The sequence below is a fragment of the Giraffa tippelskirchi genome, chromosome 13 (assembly GCF_054371585.1).
Source record: "Giraffa tippelskirchi isolate mGirTip1 chromosome 13, T2T-mGirTip1v1.2.pri, whole genome shotgun sequence".
Taxonomy (NCBI): Eukaryota; Metazoa; Chordata; class Mammalia; order Artiodactyla; family Giraffidae; genus Giraffa; species Giraffa tippelskirchi.
The window spans coordinates 104,272,330-104,293,817 of record NC_137287.1 but is presented as its reverse complement, the minus strand read 5'-3'; the positions used below and the strand labels follow the sequence as shown (position 1 = coordinate 104,293,817).

The following is a 21,488-nucleotide window of genomic DNA, read 5'->3' as shown; positions in this document are numbered from 1 at the left end:
TCACTTTCACTTTTCATGTTGGAACAAGTGTAGCTTTTGACCTGCAGGAGGAGGAGTGGGCCAGGTGGTTACCTGGTGAAAAGCCTGCCAGACGGAGGGAAGTTCAGTTCAGTCACTCCGTTGTGCGCGACTCTTTGCGACCCCATGGACTGCAGCATGCCAGGCTTCCCTGTCCATCACCAATTCCCAGAGCTTGCTCAAACTCATGTCCATCTAGTCAGTGATGCCATCCAACCATCTCATCCTCTGTTGTCCCCTTTTCCTCCTGCCTTCAATCTTTCCCAGCATCAGGGTCTTCTCCAATGAGTCACTTCTTCACATCAGGTGGCCAAAGTATTGGACTTCCAGCTTCAGCATCAGTCCTTCCAATGAATATTCAGGACTGATTTTTTTTAGGATGGACTGTTTGGATCTCCTTGCAGTCCAAGGGACTCTCAAGAGTCTTCTCCAACACCACAATTCAAAAACATCAATTCTTCCCCACTCAGCTTTCTTTATGGTCCAACTCTCACATCCATACATAACTACTGGAAAAACCATAGCTTTGACTAGGCGGACCTTTGTTGGCAAAGTAATGTCTCTGCTTTTTAATATGCTGTCTAGATTGGTCATAGCTTTTCTTCCAAGAAGCAAGGATCTTTTAATTTCTTGGCTGCAGTCACCACCTACAGTGAATTTGGAGCCCAAAAATAGTCTCTCACTGTTTCCATTGTTTCCCCATCTATTTGCCATGAAGTGATGGGACTGGATGCCATGATCTTAGTTTTCTGAATATTGAGTTTTAAGCCAGCTTTTAAACTCTCCCCTTGGATGGAGGGAAGAACTCCATGGGCAGAGGGAAGAGCAAGTTCAAAGGCCTGAGGTGATATATTCTAGGAATACCAGAAGAGCTGTGCAGTTGGAGGTGTGTGGGGGCCATGGGGTCAAGGAGGTGATGCAGCCTTGCAGGTATGGACTTTGACTTTTGTTTGCAATTCTTCAGCAGATCCTGCCTCGGGCATCCCCTCCTCCAGGAAGCCTTCCTGACTCTCAAGCTGGCCGTGACCCACAACCTCCTGGGATCCCCTCTGTCAGAATCTGTGACATGCAGGGCTGTATCCATGTTTCTGGGTACTCCTGGGTCTGTCTCTTGCACGGGGTCCTGAGACCCAATCTGGTGAGATGGGAGAAGGGGGAGTATTTACCTGATTTACCTCATAACCCCTGAACCTCTAACCATACAATATTCATCCTATGAATTCAGACACTGAGCCAGGTTACCCAACCACACCACCTTAAAAAAAAAAAAGAAAGAAATCTTTTCTTGAAATATAAAGTCCAGACACTAAGTGTACAGCTTGATGAACTTTTACAAAACTCTTTTATTTCAGAAGCCCTGTTTTGTCCCTCAGTCCTGACCTCTAACAAAATGATGAGCTCAGTCTGCTCTTGAGGGTGTTATAAATGGGATTGCACGTGTGTACTCTTTTGTGTATAAAAGCTCCATCACACCTTGTGTCTATGCAGTCCAGTCACGTGGTGAGAGGCAATGATTTGCTCTTCTTTGCCCTATGCTACTTCATTGTGTGAACACACCCAGATTGCTTATCCATACTCCTGTCTAGAGGCACGCAGCCCTTTGGGTCATTGGCTATTAGAGTAAAGCTGCTCTGAGCATTCTTGTTAAGTCTTTTTGTGGACATGCATTTATTGTTCATTTCTCTTGCGTGGCCAACTAGGAGAGGGATTGCTGGGTCCCACTAGCACCTGTGGGGCTTCCCTGGTGGCTCAGTGGTAAAGAATCCATCTACCAGTGCAGGAGATGCAGATATGATCCCTGGATTGGGAAGATTCCCTGGAGAAGGAAGTGGCAACCCACTTCAGCATTCTTGCCTGGGAAATCCCATGGATAGAGAAGCCTGTGGGGCTACAGTCCACGTCGTGAAAGAGTCGGACCTGACTCAGTGACTGAAGGGCAACAAAACGAAGTAGCACAGGCGCACAGTGAATTTTCCTAGGTGCCTCCAGGGCGCTCCCGGTGCTACTGCTCATATCCTTGTGCACTGGGTACTACCAGTATTCTCAAGACTCTTGTTAGAGGGAGGAGGAGGGAAAGCTAGCACCCAGCTTTTAGTGAGCAGTTATTGTCTGCAAGGCACTGATGTGTACAAATCCATCCAGTCATCATAATGATCAGGAAGGTCAGCATATCATAGCTCCTGTCTTAACCTCAAGGAGCCAAGGCTCTCTCTCCAAGGAGAAGCCACTGGCCCAAGGTCACACAAAAGTCCAGCCACCCTGTCTGACTCTGACACTCACCATCGCCCTCCCCTTTTAATTGAAACACAGTAGATTTACAATATTGTGTTCATGACACTCAACCTCTTAACCACTGCCCAGGCCAGCCCTCCTCGAGGGAAGAAAATGCTACCTACTTTCTGGTCTGCCTCATCTTCCCCAATTTCTTCCAGACCCCACTCCAGTGGAGGCCCCTACAACCTCCCCCTCAACCCCTACCCCCAATCCCCGGCCCAGCTCCCTAGGCACCTGCAAGCCACCTCAAGCATCAAGACCCAATCAAGGATTAGGCCTGACGATGGTAAGGATTAATGAAAATACATATCTCCAGGCCCTACCCTGCAGCTCTGACTCAATAGGTCTGGGGTGGAGGGCTCAGGGACTGGCATGTTTAACTTCAATCTGATGTGCAGCCCATTTGAGAACCCTGGGTGATGTGGAGCCGTGGAAGGCATTAGAGCAAGGGAGGGACTGAATGGCCAAGAGTACCCCTGGGCATTAGGTCCTAGAGTGAAGCCCCTGGAGCCAGAATTCCTGGGTCCAATTCCTGACTCTGATCATCACCGTCTCAGAGCCATAGTTTCCCCAGCCTGCAGAATGGGCTGATGTTAATTAAAATTGTCCACCCTCACCTGACTGGTCTGGCTGTGGATACAGGTGTCCAGGAAATAGGCCTTAGGGCATTAAGGAAAGGCTGCCAAAGGTGCCTGAGAAATTCAGATGATGGCAAGATCCCTAGGAGGCCTTCTCGAAGTTACTGCAGCTGAGAGTGGGCTGGGAAGGGAGAAGGCAGGCTGGGTGGTGACTGATGTGGACACAAATGTGGGGGATTGGTGGATGGTCTTCAGTTCCCCAGGAGGCTGCATGGCAGGCTTTGGGGGTTGATAGCCATGAGCCCAGGATCAAAGACCTGGCTCTCCTCCCTCCTTGCTCTGTGACCTTGAGGTGACCACATACCCTCTCTGGGCCCCAGTTCTTTAAAGGATGACGATGCATCTTGCTGCTGAATGTGGTGTGAAGAAGCAGCGAGACTTGGACTCAGGCAGACAGGGTTCAAGCCCATCCCCACATGCAAGTGTGCCCTTGGGCGCTGGCTTCATCTCTCTGAGCCTCCACTTCCTCATCCAGGGTTGGGAGTCTTGGAAGGTGAGCAGTGCTCATGAGCAGTGCCCATCATCGCCTCCCTAGAAGCTGGGGTCACAGCACAGGGCTCCCCTTGCCAGTCCAGCCCTCATTTTCTGCCCAGAGTAAATCCAGGGTAACTGATCATTCAAAGAATGTCGCAATGAGATTAGAGTACTCAACCCCTTTCCCATTTCCCAGATGGGAAAACTGAGGTCCAGAGTGGAGCTGTGGTTTGTCCAAGGCCACATAGTGTGCCCCTGGTTGTGCCAAGGCAAGAACCTGGTCCTCCTGACTCAAACTTTCTGCCTTGGTTTCTCCATCTGTGCACTGGGCTGGGGAGGGGAGCAGTGAGTGTACTGTGTGAACATCTAAGGACAGGATTAGGGGAGTGGAGGAGCCTAGGCACGCCTAGGATCAGGCATCAGCCACCCACAGATTACCCAGGCGTCTGTATGTGCCAGCCGGTCTCAAGGCCACCATTGTCCCAAAGCTGGGAGATGACAGGTGATGGGATTAAGGTCGACTCTGAGGGAAAAGGGGACGGCCCAGGCACTCAAGCCAAGGCAAGGGAGGGGCCCTCCTTCCTCTGCGACATGGGTCTGGGCCAGGCTGGTACACAGTCCCACCCATGGAGACAGAGACCTTCCGACAGACACACAGAGCAACACATGGACCATGGACATGTACGGGGGACCACCATCTCAATAATTCCCAGGGCTTGAGCAACAGCCAATCAGAGGGGCTCTAATGTACCTTTTTTTCCCCCCAAAGTTACAGTTTTGGTTTTTTTTAACGTTCTAGCAAATGATACTAATTTTGAGAATGCACTTAGAATACATTTATTTTGGATTGTGTTTTTAACTTAGTTATATATAAAAATACATTCACTGTAAAGAAGGGTCAGTTTAAAGAATAGCATCAGTAGGTGGCCCAGATGGTAAAGAATTTGTCTACAATGCAGGAGACCCAGGTTCGATACCTGGTCAGGAAGATGCCCTGGAGAGGGGAATGGCAACCCACTCCAGTATTGTTGCCTGGGAAATCCCATGAACAGAGGAGGTTGGCGGGCTACAGTCCATGGCATCACAAAAAGCCAGACACGACTGAGTAACTGAGCATGCGCGCGCACGCGCACGTGCGCGCACACGCACACACAGAGAGGAGATGGTCACCCTTCCCTTATAGGGTTATTGCATAGATTAAATGAGATGGTACAAGTAAAGCCTTGAGCATGGCATTCAGCAGGTACTCAATATATGCTCAAGCCTGCCCCTCAGACCCAAGCTGCTCTTAGATCCCAAAACTCACTGAAGAGGAAGAAAAAACACACATCAATTTCCTACAAATAAAGAGGTCAAAACATCAGATGTTCATTAGGCCCTTTCTCCTGTTTATTGCCAAGTCCCCAGCCCCATCCTCCTCTGCTCACTCCTCATCAAGCAAGCAGCCCCAGTGATAGGGGGCCAGGCCCACTCAGTTCCAATCAAGCTCCTCTGCTGGGTGTAACTGGTTGACGGTGTGCAGGCAGGTGGCAGGTAAATCCTGTCCCAGTCAGTCCAGCTTCAAGTTCAGCACCAGAGCATTCTGGCAGGAGAAAAAGGGCCAGGAGGGGTGTGGGGAACAATGATGGGGCCACCCAGACACAGAATGGGATGGACAGGGGTGCAGGAATGAAATCAGCTCAGTGTTTAAGAATGAAGGATGAGGCTTTCCTGGTGGCTCAGTGATTTTAAAAAAAAATCTGCCTGTCAATACAGGAGACAAAGGTTCGCTCTCTAGTTCAGGAAGATCCCACATGCCACAGGGCAACTAAGCCCATGTGCCACAACTACTGAGCCTGTGCTCTAGAGCCCAGGAGCCATAGCTACTGAAGCTTGTGCACTCTAGAGCCTGTGCTCTGCAACCATAGAAGCCACTTCAATGAGAAGCCTGTGCAACGCAACTAGAGAGCAGCCTCTGCTCACCTCAATTAGAGAAAAGCCCGTGCAGCAATGAAGATCCAACACAGCCAAAAATAAATAAACAAATCTTTAAAAAAGAAAGACTAGCCTTATGACCCTTCACCTCTCTGAACCTTGAGTTTCTCAACAATCAGGTCAGGAGAAGCACCCCTACCTCCCAGAGTAGAGAGATCAAATGAGAAAAATATCCTTTCAGTGTGCCAAGCGCAATCCTTGATGTGCAAGGCAAAGCTAATATTTATGGAGCACTTATTGTATGCATTTAGGTGAATTATCTCCATAAATCATTACAACAGCTCTCCAGAGTGGATACTGTATTATTCTCTCTATCTGAGACAACCGAAAAATAGAAGCACCGAGAAAGAGGAAACAATTCGTCCAAGGTGGCAGAGGAGAACAGTAGCAAAATTCACGTTTCCTTCAGGGGATCCCTAGCTAAAGGCAGCCTTCAGATTCTGAGGGGCAGGGTCTTGCTCAGGGGATTGGCAAGACTGTACTGATGGCCGCTGCCCTCCTTAGTCCAATGCCCTGCAAGTTGAGAAAGGCAGGCTTTTGCTCATTGGCCAAAAGCATTGGCTAAACTGGCCTTTCCCACCTCCTTTCCTCACCTCAGTTATGTCCAGCTCTGCCAGGTTGTAGTTCATGTCCAGAAGGTCAGGAAGTGGGAACCTGACTTGGAGTACATCTGAGAAATACAGGAAGAGTCATTTCAGCCTGCCTGCTCTGCAATCATGTGGCTGCCTGGAGCAGCATAGTGGGAAATAGTGCAGTGATTGATTCATGATGTCTGCCAGCTGCACAGGCCTAGACACCATCAGCTGGATCACCACGGACTTGCATCCCAGGACGGGGTCAAGATCTGACTTCCAGTATGGGGTCGAAGGTCAGAGTCCAAGTTGTGAAAGGGGCACTTGTCCCCAGATAAGTGACATTAGCCTCAAAGATTCAGTAATGACTATCCACTCCTTTTTGGTTTCCTCATTTGGGGCCAGTGGAGGGCCTTTGAGACCATCCACGTGACATCCCTTCCTGCTCAGAGTGCTTCTTGGCACCAGCAAAACCCAAGCCTGTTGGAGCCCTCACCATTGACGACTGGGATGTAGGCTTCTTGGAGAAAATCAATGATGAAGCCAGTTAATTTCTTTTCCTGGCGAAACAGAGAAAGAGAAGATACCCTCATCCCATCATTCCATTAATTCAACAGATTTTTTTTTCAGCTCTTAGTCCAGCTGAGCCCAAGGACCACAGGAACAAATATTAGAGACATCAAATCACATCAAAACTGTGTCTACTGTTACATTGTAGACTGATGCCCTTCATTTCTGCTTAGCTCCTATTCAGTCCATGGGGTTACAAAGGGTCTGACACGACTGAGTGACTGGGCATGCATTACTCCTAACTACAACAGGTTCTGTGTTGGGCCCTGAGGCTACAGAAACTAATAAAAATAGCAGCTGGGCTGGGCAAACCAGCTCAGGTTGCTACTATGCATAACAATGCTTTTAAAATCAATCTAGGGAGTTGTCCAGATTATATCCAGAAAAGAGAACGGAGACTCAGAGAAGCAAAGCAATTTTCCCAAGGTCACACAGTCAGTCAGGAGCCCCAAACCCCACAACGACCTACTCTATTCACTTTGTCTTCATTTCAGAGTTCTACCCTGAAATCCCAAGGGTGAACAGGCTCAGTTTCTTGTTTTTAAGCCAGACCAGGCAGAAGTACTTGGGATACTTACATTGAAGGGGCCAATCGATGAGGACCTCTGGGACAGGCTCAGTAATCTGCAGAAGAGAGAGAACCGGGGAAGTGGAAGGGCAGTCAGAGCCCTGGAGAAAAGGCATCTCAAACACCCGCAGCCCCTCCCTGATGGGGAAGTCCCAGGTGCTCCTAAGGTGCTCCTAAGTCTGTTTACATGCTACCTGTGATGGAGCACTTACCACTTTTCCTTACAGCCCATTTTGTTTCCCACAGCTCGACCCACTGTCTTCTCTCATTGGTCCTGACTCCTCTCTCTGGCAACCAAGCTCTGTCTATTGCACCTGCCCAAGGCCAGATATGCAGAAGTTTGCAGCTCAGCCAGTCCCAGACTTTTGCAGGACACAGAGCTGGGGTCCCTCACAGGGCCCCTCCTCTGCACAGCCTCTGGCGGCACTAAATACATCTTGGCACCAGAACAGGTCATATAATGGTCATCTGCTGGCTCTGTCTTCCCAATATCTATTCTCTATTCCAGTAACAGACTCTCCCTTTCCTGACCCTCTCTATCCAAGGCATTATAGCAGAGGTAAACACATGACCCAGACCTGGCCAATCAAAGCATTCCACCTCTAGGGTTATCAGTTCAGTTCAGTTCAGTCGCTCAGTCATGTCGGACTCTTTGCAACCCCATGGACTGCAGCACGCCAGGCCTCCCCATCCATCACCAATTCCCAGAGCTTGCTCAAACTCATGTCCATCGAGTCAGTGATGCCATCCAACTATCTCATCCTCTGTCACCCCCTTCTCCTCCTGCCTTCAATCTTTCCTAGCATCAGGGTCTTTTCCAATGAGTCACTTCTTCACATCAGGTGGCCAAAGTATTGGACTTTCAGCTTCAGCATCAGTCCTTCCAATGAATATTCAGGACTGATTCCCTTTAGGATGGACTGGTTGGATCTCCTTGCAGTCCAAGGGACTCTCAAGAGTCTTCTCCAACACCACAGTTCAAAAGCATCAATTCTTCCCCACTCAGCTTTCTTTATAGTCCAGCTCTCACATCCACACATGACTACTGGAAAAACCATAGCTTTCACCAGATGGACATTTGTTGGCAAAGTAATGTCTCTCCTTTTTAATATGCTGTCTAGGTTGGTCATAGCTTTTCTTCCAAGGAGCAAGCGTCTTTTAATTTCATGGCTGCAGTCACCATCTGCAGTGATTTTAGAGCCCAAGAAAATTAATTCTCTCACTGTTTCCATTGTTTCCCCATCTATTTGCCATGAAGTGATGGGACTGGATGCTATGATCTTAGTTTTCTGAATGTTGAGCTTTAAGCCAACTTTTTCACTCTCCCCTCTTTCACTTTCATCAAGAGGCTTTTTAGTTCTTTGCTTTCTGCCAATAAGGGTGGTGTCATCTCTATATCTGAGGTTATTGATATTTCTCCTGGCAATCTTGATTCCAGCTTGTGTTTATCCAGCCCAGCATTTTGCATGATGTTCTCTGCATAGAAGTTAAATAAGCAGGGTGACAATGTACAGCCTTGATGTACTCCTTTCCCAATTTTGAACCAGTCTGTTGTTCCATGTCCAGTTCTAACTGTTGCTTCTTGACTTGCATACTGATTTCTCAGGAGGCAGGTCAGGTGGTCTGGTATTCCCATCTCTTTCAGAATTTTCCATAGTTTGTTGTGATCACACAGTCAAAGGCTTTGGCATAGTCAATAAAGCAGAAGTAGATGTTTTTCTGGAACTCTCTTGCTTTTCTGATGATCCAGCGGATATTGGCAATTTGATCTCTGGTTCCTCTGCCTTTTCTAAAACCAGCTTGAATATCTGGAAGTTCACGGTTCACGTATTGCTGAAGCCTGGCTTGGAGAATTTTGAGCATTACTTTACTAGCGTGTGAGATGAGTGTAATTGTGCAGTAGTTTGAACATTCTTTGGCATTGCCTTGCTTTGGGACTGGAATGAAAACTGACCTTTTCCAGTCCTATGGCCACTGCTGAGTTTTCCAAATTTGCTGGCATATTGAGTGCAGCACTTTCACAGCATCATCTTTTAGGATTTGAAATAGCTCAACTGGAATTCCGTCACCTCCACTAGTTTTGTTCGTAGTGATGCTTCTTAAGGCCCGCTTGACTTCACATTTCAGGATGTCTGGCTCTAGGTGAGTGATCACACCATCATGGTTATCTGGGTCATGAAGATCTTTTTTGTACAGTTCTTCCATGTATTCTTGCCACCTCTTCTTTTTTTTTTCACTTTATTTTTTTTAATTAGTTTATTTTCTATTTTTTAACTTTACAATATTGTATTTGTTTTGCCATACATTGAGATGAATCCACCATGGGTGTACATGTTTTCCCCTTCCAGAACCCCCCTTCCACCTCCTTCCCCATCCCATCCCTCCACTTGCCACCTCTTCTTAATATCTTCTGCTTCTGTTAGGTCCATACCATTTCTGTTCCTTTATTGTGCTCATCTTTGCATGAAATGTTCCCTTAGTATCTCTAATTTTCTTGAAGAGATCTCTAGTCTTTCCCATTCTATTGTTTTCCTCTATTTATTTTCATTGATCACTGAGGAAGGCTTTCTTATCTCTCCTTGTTATTCTTTGGAACTCTGCCTCCAGATGGGTATATCTTTCCTTTTCTCCTTTGCCTTTCGCTTCTCTTCTTTTCTCTGGTATTTATACGGCCTCCTCAGACAACCATTCTGCCTTTTTGTGTTTCTTCTTCTTGGGGATGGTCTTGATCACTGCCTCCTGCACAATGTCATGCACCTCCGTTCATAGTTTTTCAGGCGCTCTGTCTATCAGATCTAATCGCTTGAGTCTATTTGTCACTTCCACTGTATAATCATAAGAGATTTGATTTAGGTCATACCTGAATGGTCTAGTTTTCCCTACTTTCTTCAATTTCAGTCTGAATTTTGCAATAAGGAGTCATAGTGATTAGCTTAGAGTTGGTCATGTGATCCAAACTAGACCAATGAAAACAGCCTTTGAGATTTTGTTAGAACTATTAAATAAGAGGTCTCTCTTCTTATTGGGGTCATTTGCCACCAACTGGGGAGCGGCTGCCTGAGAATGTCCAACAAAGTGGACAGCAAAAACCAAGGGAAGAGAGGGATAAACTTTGAGAATTTTTGTGCACCTAGATCCAGCCATGCCTGAAAGAGGAGATCTACCCCTAGAGATTTTAATTATATGACTCAAGAGTCCCTTTTGGGCTTAAGCAAGTTAAAGTCAGAATTGTGTCTTTCAACCAATAGAATCTTGGCACCCAACACATCAGACAAAAAATTATGACAAATACAAAAATTATTGAGCAATTGAATATAAAAGTAGACCTAACACATAGAGCTCTATAAATGTTGACTGTTATCAGTATAAAGAAAGTGTTCCTAGAGGAAGTCGCATTTGAGGTGGGCACTGACTAGCAGGTGGCATTTGGATGGCCTGTTCATGAAAAAGGGAACATCACCACATGATCAGACTCACTGAGCAAGAGCCTAGTGGAATAATGGGAGCAGCTCTGGGAGAATTTGAGAAGGGCCTTGAGTGCCAGGCTAACATTTGACAAAAGATCATGCACACAATGGGGAGCCATTGAGGGTTCTAGAGCAGGCATAGAGACCAGAGCAGCCTGGCAGTGTGGGCTGTGCTGGCTGGGCCAGAGGAAGGCCCTGGAGCAGGAAATCAAGCGGTCTTGGTGGTGCCTAGGCAGGGGTACAGGGATGCCAACCTCGACAGCAGACTCCTACCTGTCCAGAGAGGTGGTCATCTGCAGCCGGTCCTCATGAACCGAGTACTGGATTTTCAGGTTGAAGTGCTGACACAGAGCGGGGGGAAAGCAGGAAGAAGGCAGTGGGTTCCCCATCAGGGCTGGTAAAACCAGGGGTTCTACCGCCTTCCCAGAACCACCATAACTGCCAAGACAGAGCAAGAGTCTTCCTCTCTGCCCACCCCACCCTCAGGAACTGAACCCAGCAGTCTCCCCATGCCCCCAGCCCAGGATCCTCATCCTCCCTGTACCCAACCCACAACAGCACTATCAGAAATCCTGGCATGTTTGTGGGTCCCTGAACACACCATGTTATTGCTCCAGGCCACATCCTGTGACTCTATCTGGAATACCCTCCATCACCAGCCTCCCCAACCTCAGCCTTTTCCCTGGCCAGATCCTGCTCAACTTTCAAAACACAGCTCAGGCATCACCTCCTCTAGGAAGTCCTCTGTGATTTCCTCAAAATAGATTTGCGATCTCTCGAGGCTCCTATAGCTCCCTGAGCGAGACTTTCACTGCCCTTATAGATGCTAATGAATGTTAGAGGCTGGGAAGTTGAACAGGAAAGGAAGGGAGGGAAGGAAGGAAGAGAAAGAAATTATCTTTCTAGTCATTCAGAGGTTCAGTTGCAGTGCCCAAACTCAGACAGTAGGTGACAGTGCCCAGGAGGTTATAACCACATAATCAAGATTAACTAAGAACCCTTCAATCCATTACTTGACTATGAGCTAAAAGCCCATCTTCCAGCTTCAAACATCCATGAGTTGGGCCTAACTGGGAAAAAGTCCACTCACAGTTTCCAGGACAAAGAGAGATACAGGCGGCTTGCCCCGCCACCGAGCAGCGAACATCTCCAGGGTGCCGTGGAGGTGCAGCAGGCTCTTGCCTGTTTTCATGGTGACCTTGGGGGGCTTGTTTATCCTGATCTGCGTCACCAGGGGTTTCGGCTTGGGATAGGCTTCAGCCACCTACAGAAACCAGGAAACTCCCCTCAGGGCCAATCCTCAGACTGGTGGTTTCCCTTGAAACCAGGAGTCTGACATGAAATAGGTGATTTCTACCTTGGAAGTACTATATGCAAAGGCTGGGATATGTCTATCAGGAAATAAAGGAAACAAAATAGAAAATCTGACTATTTCTATATCGGACATAGAAAGTACAATGCACAAGACCTGGGCTTTCCTGTGGGGGGCCCAAAGACCACTCTACGGAGAAGTTGGGATGATTCCACACTGGACAAGGGAGACGTGGTATTGAAAATCCCTTTGTCTGAAGAACAGGGCAAGTGATTATGGTGATTATGGATAGCTGGGACACTTACTTTGGGGATGAACCCAGCCAGTGTCACAGTGGTTTGGGGGGGCAGCTCACCGATCTACAAAATAATAGTCAAGGTTAGGATTACTGAAGGCTTCCCTGAGTCATCCTAACAAACCTCTCCTCTAACTTAAAAAGGTATGCCCTCTGAGGTCCCTTCATCAAAATAGTTATCACTCTTTGATTAAGTAGATAATGAGCTCCTGGATAGCCCAGACTCTGGCTCACACATTCCAACACCCATAGCTCTGAGTACAAGATCATGCACTGAGAAAATTTTGTTTGATGAAAAAGTAGACAGAGAGATGGGAGAATGGGTGGATGTGATGGATCAGAGGATATGGGTGAAGGGACGCATAGATGGATAGGTGGATGGGGAAAAAGTATAAACAGATAAGTGGGTGAATGGATGGGTGGATTGATGGATGGGTATTTGTATAGGAGAATGAATAATAGATAGATGGGCAGGTGGATGGCTGCATGGAGGCATGAAAGGAATAATGGAGAAGGGAGGATGGGTGGGTGGGAAAATGGTGGAAACGTCTGATAAATGGATGGGAGAATGGATGATGAATGGATTGATGGGTGGATGGATAAATAGGAAGGTCCATAAATGGATGGTGGGTCCATGGATGGGAGGATGAATAAAGGGATCAGTGGGGATGAATGAATGAATGGATGGATTGATGGCTGGCTGGCTGGATCAGTAAATGAGTAGGAGGATGGATAATGGAGAACTGGATGAGTAGATGGGTGGTATCTGGGTGTTTAGGTGGTAAATGGCAGATGCATAGATTCATTCATTCAATAGTATCAGCCCCTCTTCTAGCTATGGATGGTATGGAGGACTGGGTGGATTCTAGCTAAAAGGATAGAGTCTAGGACATGACTACATAGTAGCAAGACAGACTGGAAAAAAAGAAGGTGGGTGGATGGACAATGCAGAAGAGTTGTAGGTTGGTGGATAAATACCTGTTGTATGGACAGTTGAATGGATAGATGAATACATAGTGGCTACATGGACAGAGAGATGGTATATGGTGGGGTGAAATGATGATAGAAATCCGTCCTGGCCCCTCCCGGTCCTAGCATTATTCACAACCCCAGGATAATTCTCAGTCTGAGCAGGAACTCTCATTACAGGGGGCAGATGCAGATATGGGGGTGTGGCCACTGGGCAGCTCACCATCGTATCCTTGACTTTCACATCAAAAGACTTCTGCAGAAGAGCAAGCTCTGCTGTGAGGAAGGTGGCAGAGAGCAGCAACTGTGAGGAGCCTTCAGCATAGTCCTCAGGGAACTCAGCCCCACCGGCATCAGCAAGCTGGATGGTGTTGCCCTTTTGCTGCTGCACCGCAGGCTGCGGGACAGCCAGGGTAGAGACACTGAGCCTTGACTATGGGCCAGTCTCAGTCCTCCAAACTAATGGTGCTCAAACCAGCCTAGTGTTAATCACTTAGTCATTTGACTCTTTGTGACCCCATGGACTATAGCCCACCAAGCTCCTCTATCCATGGGATTTTCCAGGCAAGAATACTGGAGTGGGTTTCCTTCTCTGGGGGATCTTCCTGACCCAGGGATTGAACCCAGGTCTCCTGCACTGCAGGCAGACTCTTTACCATCTGGGCCACCAGGGAAGTCTGTGGTGCCCAAGTCAGCAAGTCATAAGATGGTTGAGCCAGAGCAGTGTGCAGTGGCTCAACTCTCCCAGTGTACAGATGGGTAGACTGAGGCCCACAAGGATAATGGAGTCAATCACTAAACCACTGGCAGCGCCACATAGGACTGTGTAAGTAACCTCAGTTAATCTGACTCTAACTGATTAGAGCCCTCATTTACTATTTTAACCCCAAGAGAAAGAGGTAAACGGAAGACAACGTGGAGCCTGTAAGAGCCCCACTGGAGGAGGACTTCACTGGGAAATGACTGCTTGGGATTCTTCTTTCCATTCCTGGGAGATGCAGTCACCTGGTCACCAGGGCTCTGGAGTCCTGGGTGAGGCCCTAGCCAAATCCTGCTTCCCTGCTAGGCTGAGCGCTCTCTTCTATACAATGACAGTGGGCAAGCCACTCACTGGGAGAAGCAGGCAGCCTCAAGGGTGTGGGTGTGGAGCTGGCCATCCCAGAAATTAGCTCAGGATTTGGGGTTTGTATTGAGAGCAGAAAGAGGAAAAAGCCCCTCCCACCCTCCGCGACCCTAGCCCAGCCACCGGCCCTGGCGGAAGCAGCCCCCACCACTCAAGCCAGTGAGACCTCTGCCAGCTGATGCCCTTTGGTGCTTACACTGAAGTCCACTTGAATATAGCTGGCTGTAGTGGTCGGTATGGATGTCAGGACATATTGGACGGTGCCCATCTGGCCCACAGGCATGGGGGCTGTGCAAAGACGAAGGTTTACTCAGAGAGACACCAGCCCGGGGACAGCCTGGAGAAGCCAGCACCAGCCAGCTGTCACCTGAACCTGGCCTGGATGCCAGGACCCCAGCCCTCTCTGTGACACAAGGCAAACTGCTTAGCATCTCTGGGCTTCAGTAGTTTCATCTGCAGAATGGAGGCAATGGTGCCTGATCTAGAAAATCATGCCACCTCACATCGCCCTGCAGATACAGAGCTTGAGCGTTCACCAAGGGTTGTCCAGCTCAGTTCTCACAACAGATTGGTGGGGTCAGGATTATTGGTTCTATTTTACAGATCCACAGACTGAGAATTGGAGGAGTGAAATAATGTCCCAGGCTACTCTGCTGGGCACATGAAGCAGTTTTCCTCAGTCTCAGCCATTGAGGTTTCTCCTCCTGGTCTTGGGGAGCCCTGTGGACCCCACAGTGATAGAGGTAGCTGTTTTCCCTCGGTAAAGGAGAGGGTGGGGTTACTACTTGGATTACTCTTCGTGGTACAAGGTTTGTGGACGAGCTGTTGTGAACAAAGGCTGCTGTCCTTAGAGTCTGGAAGGGTGATAGATAGAACACTGGGTGGAAAGCCGAGAGGTAAGGACCCCAGAGCCCCTCAGGGCCTAAGGCTCCCCATCTGGGCATTGTGGGGAGGAGTGGACTCCATGACCTCGGACCTCCTCTAGTCCCAAGGCCGGGCCAGGAGCAGGCACTTGAATGGGGAGTGGGACATCCAAAAATTCTAGCCATCCTGCTGTCCCCATGCGGGAGCAAGGCATAGCTAGGGCTACACACCATTCAGGCTGGCCCACTTCTTGTTCACATACACCAGGACCGCATCAATGGCAGGACACATCTGGAAGAAGAGAAAGCACTGGGCTGAAGGGGGCCCTGAGTGGAGGGCCGCATTCTCACAGATGAATGGTACTCCATGGGGAGTCTCAAGGGCCCTGGTGGGATAGGGACTGGAGGGGGAAACCAAGGCCACAAGTCATACAGAAAGTCAATGGCAGAGCCCCAGGGAGTGTTGGCAAGCTGTGAGGTGCCGGCTGCCGTTTCCTCCTCCCCTGCTCACAGCAGACATTGCTAGCTGATCATGGTACTTCCTCCCACTGAGCCAGCCACAGCCTCAGGAGCCTCCTCAGCTGCCAGCAGTCAATCGAGATCAGCAGCCAAGATGAAACACGCTTACCAGCCCCGGTCTAACCAGTGCTGGGGATGAGGGGCGGAGGTTCACTCTGGGCACTCACCAGACCAGGAAGAACTTTGTGCAGGGTGCTGTCCAGGAACTTGTTGACCACCTTGGGCAGCATGCTGGACACAGAGGATGGGGACAGAGGCATAGATTGCAGGAAGTTAGGCACGGGACATGCAGGGACATGGCTAAGCAGTTCAGTGGCTCAGGAAGTGGGATGCTGGGTCAGGCTGGCAAGGTGGACCAAGCCTTCCTCCCCAACCACAGAGAACCTCACTTGCTAGGCAGGTTTGTCTTCACGCTGACCAGGATGACCTCGCAGCCCTCACTCTTGAACATGGGGAGCCCCGTCTCCTCGTCCTGCAGAAGCCGGTTGGTGGCTGTGATGTTCAGGACCACGATGATCTCCATGTTCCCACCCATGAAGCTGGAAGGGGAGACAGGCAGGCATCAGGGCATCACTGCCACTGTGACCACAATCTCAGCATCTCTGAGAGGGGGAAAGGGTAGGAGACCATGCCATGGGACAGAAAGAGGGATGGGACCTGCCCAAGTTCACACAACCAGCCTTTCCTCTCCTCGCTTGCCTTGGTGAACTCCTACACATCCTTCAAAACCCTGCTCTGCTCAGCTGTCATCATCTCCCCAAAGCCTTTTCTAATCCCCAGCCCCTGCACCCTGTCAATGTTTCTTCTGTCCCAGGCCAATCTATCAATCTGTGATCATCTGTGCTCAGGTCTGGTTCCCATCAAAGGTAGGGACCAACTTTGCATTATCTCAGACCACAGCATGGTACACAGTAGGTAGTCAATCAATGGGCATATAAGAGTGAGACAAAGAGGCCATTGTCCTTTCCTTCTCATCTCCCCGCCATACTCACCTCTTGCCAGTGATGGTCATGCCCGTGGACACACACTGGAAGACGCCCACCCCAGGCATGAAGTTCATTGTGATGACAGGCAGCAGCACATCCTTTACTTTCAGACTGGGAGGGGCAGACATTCGAGCAGTGAGAGCTGGACAGGTGAGACCCGGACAGGTGAGACCCCTCAATGCACTCCTCCAACACTTTGCTGGGAGGCCTTGGGTAAATCCCCCATCCCATGTCATAGGGATAAACCTATCTCTGGGGCTGTCATGAAATGCAAACAAAAGGCTGAACATGAACCAGTCTGTATAGAGAAAGCTCTCCTCATGGGTGAGATGACATGTGGCTTAATTTGTGACCCTGGGCTGCTCCCTTCCTTGATGTAGGCCTCAGTTTCCCCACTGACAAAAAGAGGAGGTTTGCTTAGATCTGAGTTTCTCATCAGTGATGCGATGGACATTTGGGGCAAGACCATCCTGTGTTGTGGGCTGTCCTGTGCATTGTAGGATGTTTCATAGAAACCTTGGCTTCTGCTCACTACAGGGACTAGATGCACTCCCCTTCCCCCACTCTACAAGTTGGAACAATCAAAAATGTCTTCAGACATTGCCAGATGTCCCCTGGAGGCAAAAATCACTCCTGGCTGAGAACCACCAATCAAGATCTGGGATAACAAAGTTGTGGCACATTTACTTCACCTGCCCACCCAGAGCTCTTGACACACGTTGCTAATCAATCACACTGCTATTTCCTGCTAAGTCCAGAAAGTGTCTCAGAACCCTCCCCAGTACATCATTCCAGACAGCCCCTACTAATCAATCCCATATGACACAAGCAACGAAACTAGTTTGCCCCTGTCCTTAGATGACTGCTTCCATTCAGCCACTGGAGGATTTTTCATTCAATTTCATGTGCATTCAGCAAGCTCCTGCTACGAGGAGGGGATTGGAGTCTGACTTTCCAACTTCACTTCCTCCTCCCAATGGCCCTGCTCACAACAGGACTAGAATTGTCCCCAGTGGGTGACTGAAGGGACTGAGGTCCAGGTAAGAGCAGTGACCTGCCCAAGGTCACACAGCAAGCCAGCAGCAAAGCCAGAAAGAGGCCTCATGTCCTGTACCAGCTCTTTCACTCAGGTCCTGGGCATAGCATTACCCACCACCCTCTGCCCTAACCACCACCCCCTTCCCCCGGCCCATGAAGCCCCTCCCCTGCTCACTCAGTGATGCCCTTGATAGGCTTCATCCCCGGGCGTTTTTGGCCCGCCTCAGCTGCCATCTTCTCCAGGATATGACTCTCATCCATGGCATTCTGGACCTCTGGAAAGGAGTAGACAGACCCTCGCCTGGGCTCCTCACTTCCCTCCCTGGCCAGTCTCTCAGGCATTCCAGAAACAAGTCATGTGCAGACCCTGCCCTCTTCCAGCCTCATGGGGGAGACAGAGTAACAACAATAATAGTAAAGAGTGACGAGAGGAAGGAGAGGGTGGGACGAATTGGGAGTGCGGCATTGACATACATACACTACGATGGTAAAATAGATAGCTAGTGGGAATTCTCCTCTGGAGAATTCCATGGACACAGGAGCCTGGCAGGCTACAGTCCACGGGATCGCAGAGAGTTGGACAAGTCTGTGCGACTAACTTTCACTTTCTTCAGTGGGAAGCTGCTGTATAACACAGGGAGCTCCGCTCCATGCTCTGTGATGACTTAGAGGGGTGGGATGGGGGGAGAGCGTGGGAGAGAGGTCCAAGGGTGGGGGGGCATATATGCATACTCATAGCTGATTCACGTTGCTGTACACTAGAAACCAGCATAACATTGTATACTCCAATTAAAAATAAAATAAACAATACAGTGAATTCTACTGGAAAATATTTTGGCAGAATCTATGAAAGCTAAAGATATACCTATTCTATAACTGTGAAATTCTGCTACTAATTACATACCCAACAGAAACATGCTCGTGTTCAACAAAATGTGTATTTTGGAATTAGACATTGTAAAATAGCTCTACTTTTGAGTACCACATAAAAATTCATCATTAAAAGAAGCAAAAGTGATGAGAGCAAGTACTGCCCTGGCAGTCCAGTGGTTAAGACTCCACCTTCCATTGCAGGGAGTGCAGATTCAATCCTTGGTCAGGGAACTAAAGTCCCACATGCCACGGGGTGCAGTCAAAATTTTTTTTAAAAGAAGCAAGAAAGAAATATATTGTAAATAAAAGTAATAAGAGCCATAAAAAGTGCAGGCAGCTGGAGGAACCACGTGACAGATTTGGGCCGGGAAAGGAAGAGCTGGGGAAGGCTTCCAGGAGGAGGTGACCTGCCAGTTGGTCCTTAAGGGAAGAATAGGATTTTCACCAGGAAACAAAGGGGTAAAGGAGGTGGCTCAGGGCAGAGGACGCAGCAAGTGCAGAGGTGGGGAAGAAGGGAAGGAGGTGGCATGGAGAGGGAGGAGAGAGGAACACAGGGTGGCTGGAGTGGGGAAGGACAGGACTGGATCTCTGAAGCAGTTTCCAGGGCACATCATGGAGGCCTTGAACCTCAAGTTAGAGGGCCGACTTTATGTTGTGGCCCATACACTCTTAAACCGGGTGGTTAGGGAATTCAATCGGGAGCTTGCTAAAGTGGAGATACTGCACCTGAAGCCAAGACATTCTGATTCCCCAGGTCTGGGGGCCCCCACCCCAAATGATACTGTGCCAGAAACACCCTATAATAGTCACAGGCTAGTTCCCAGAGAGAGGACAAATCCTGAGCTGATGAAATCCTTAGCTCTTTGCACCTGGACATGACTTCCCTGAGGGTCACAGAGCTGGGGGTGGAAAATACCTCTTAGTAAAGAACCCTCAGAGCCTTTTAATCTCAATTTCATCTGAAGTGTATTAGTTTCTCAGTCGTGTCCGACTCCCTGAGACCCCATGGACTGTAGGCAGATTCTTTACCATCTGAGCCACTGGGAGTTTGTATCACAATTTCACTTGATCCTGCCCCAAAAGGACAGTTTACTGTTTTACATTTCTTTTTTTTTTAAATATATTTTTATTTATTTGGCTGCACTGACTCTTAGTCGTAGCATGCGGGATATTTAGTTGCAGCAGGCAAACTCTTAGTTGCAGTATGTGGGATTTAGGTCCCTGACCAGGGATCCAACCCGGGCTGCCTGCTTTGGGAGCTCGGAATCTTAGCCACTGGACCACCAGGGAAGTCCCACTATTTTACATTTCTTTACATTTACTGATGAGCACACTGGCAACACAGAGAGGGTAAGTGACTTGCTTGAGGTCACACAGTAAATTGTTGGGAGAGCTGGGATTTGGCTCATGTCTGTCACCCGGATGACCCACTTGTGGACACCAACCCCTGCCGTCAGGGCCAAGGAGAGGTTCCAAGGAAGTAGAATTTCCAGCTCTGCCTTCAACTTGTTGGGGGATCTTGGAAAGTTCACCCTATTTTCTCTGGGTCTCAGTTCCCTCTCCTCTCTGTAAAATGGAAGAATAACATATTGCCTATAAGTTTACTTGGAGGATCACAGAGCACTCAAGTCTATGTAAACACAGGCAGTCACTACCTAACCCCAGTCACACACCTCTCCCATACCCCCTGTCAACACTCAGCGCCAGCTCACCGCGGTTCAGTACATCCATGCCCAGCCGCACCAGTGCCCCAGGGTCCGCTTGCACAGGAGTCAGCAGGCCGCAGAGCGCCAGACACAGGATCCACAGCATGGCTCCACCTGTGCCATAGGGTGCAGCCCAGCAGGCCCTGGTTCTCCTGGGAACCTCTCATGCTCCAGAGCAGACGGAGCCCACTGGGTGATCTCGGAAGTCTAGGAGTCTTTGGACTCCAGCTAATTCAGAGAACCTCATGCCTGCCTCCTCCCGAAGGGCCCAAGGGTGTCCAGATGAAACACCGGGCCTTCTGGAGTCACCCCGAGCAGGTCACTTCCCTCTCTAAGCCTCAGCTTCCTCATCTGTGGGCCTGATGCATTATGATCAGCCTGCCTGACGGGGTTGGTGGGAGGTTTAGCTGCAATTTTTCATGCATTCAGGTGTGGCTCAGAGGGCAGTGCTGGGGCCACAGAGGGAATTTCCACCTGGTCCTGACCCAGGAGCTCCCTATGCAGTGCAGCGTGAGAATGGGGGAACCCTCTGCTCCCCCAGCCCTCCCATGACAGCCCGGGGCATCCCCCACCTCCCCCAGCTCAGCCTCCCTTCCAGGAATCTCAGTTCACAGCCCCTTAAGACCCCTAGAGACAATGCCTCACCAATAGGGAAACTGAGGCTCAGTTTGAACTGGAGCCAAGGTCTCATGGCCAGTGAGTAGAGAATCCAATGATGACCTCTGACCTCAGATCCTTCAAAATTCCCAGGAAAGCCCCATCCCACCCCTGGGCTCCCAGACACTCTTCTTCTAACCCTTCTGTGGAAAACTTACCAAGACCTGAAATTCTTCCAACCAGAGGCCGAGTGTTTATTTCAGGTTTGAGCTGTGGCTGAAAAGAATCAAGGCGGGGCGGCCCCTGAGGCTGGCCTGTGTCACCAAAGAGGAAGAGTTCCCGACGGACTCCAGCCTGCTGACAGCAGGCTCAGCCACTGACCCATAAACAGAAACGGGCACCTACGGGAGGCCCTCTTCCTAGTCGAGCCCATGCCTGCCTGTGTGTATTCGTTCAGTCAACTCACATTTACTGAGTCCCCACTCTGTGTCAAGCAGGCCGGGCTACAAGGTACACACAGTAGGGACAGTCCTGCTCCTCCTGACTCTTAGAGAGAAGCAATTGAATGGGATACAATGTGTATGGGCGATTAGGGAGTGGGGGTGGGCGTCAGGGAAGGACTCTCCAAGGAGGAGATGTTTAGGCTGAGACC

At 49.3% G+C, this 21,488-nt stretch overlaps 1 protein-coding gene across 1 annotated transcript; it reads right to left on the bottom strand.

The window, feature by feature from the left end:
* Positions 1-4,953: 4,953 nt before the first annotated feature.
* On the bottom strand, positions 4,954-20,345 carry BPIFB6 (BPI fold containing family B member 6). The gene is made up of 15 exons (XM_081552945.1): positions 20,246-20,345; positions 17,836-17,935; positions 16,629-16,733; positions 16,026-16,175; positions 15,804-15,867; positions 15,349-15,409; positions 14,451-14,542; positions 13,355-13,528; positions 12,173-12,226; positions 11,646-11,819; positions 10,829-10,896; positions 7,099-7,144; positions 6,447-6,510; positions 5,972-6,048; positions 4,954-4,986 (listed from the first exon to the last, which is right to left on the bottom strand). The coding sequence occupies exons 1-15, from the start codon at positions 20,343-20,345 to the stop codon at positions 4,954-4,956; spliced, it is 1,362 nt and encodes a 453-aa protein (XP_081409071.1).
* Between the last annotated feature and the right edge of the window lie 1,143 nt (positions 20,346-21,488).

Coding starts and splice junctions, on each gene's coding strand:
- BPIFB6 (XM_081552945.1), bottom strand. CDS start 20,345: ATGCTGTGGATCCTGTGTCTGGCGCTCTGCGGCCTGCTGACTCCTGTG. Junction 17,936..20,245: donor CATGGATGTACTGAACCGCG/GTGAGCTGGCGC, acceptor ACTCCTTTCCAG/AGGTCCAGAATGCCATGGAT. Junction 16,734..17,835: donor CCTATCAAGGGCATCACTGA/GTGAGCAGGGGA, acceptor TGCCCCTCCCAG/TCTGAAAGTAAAGGATGTGC.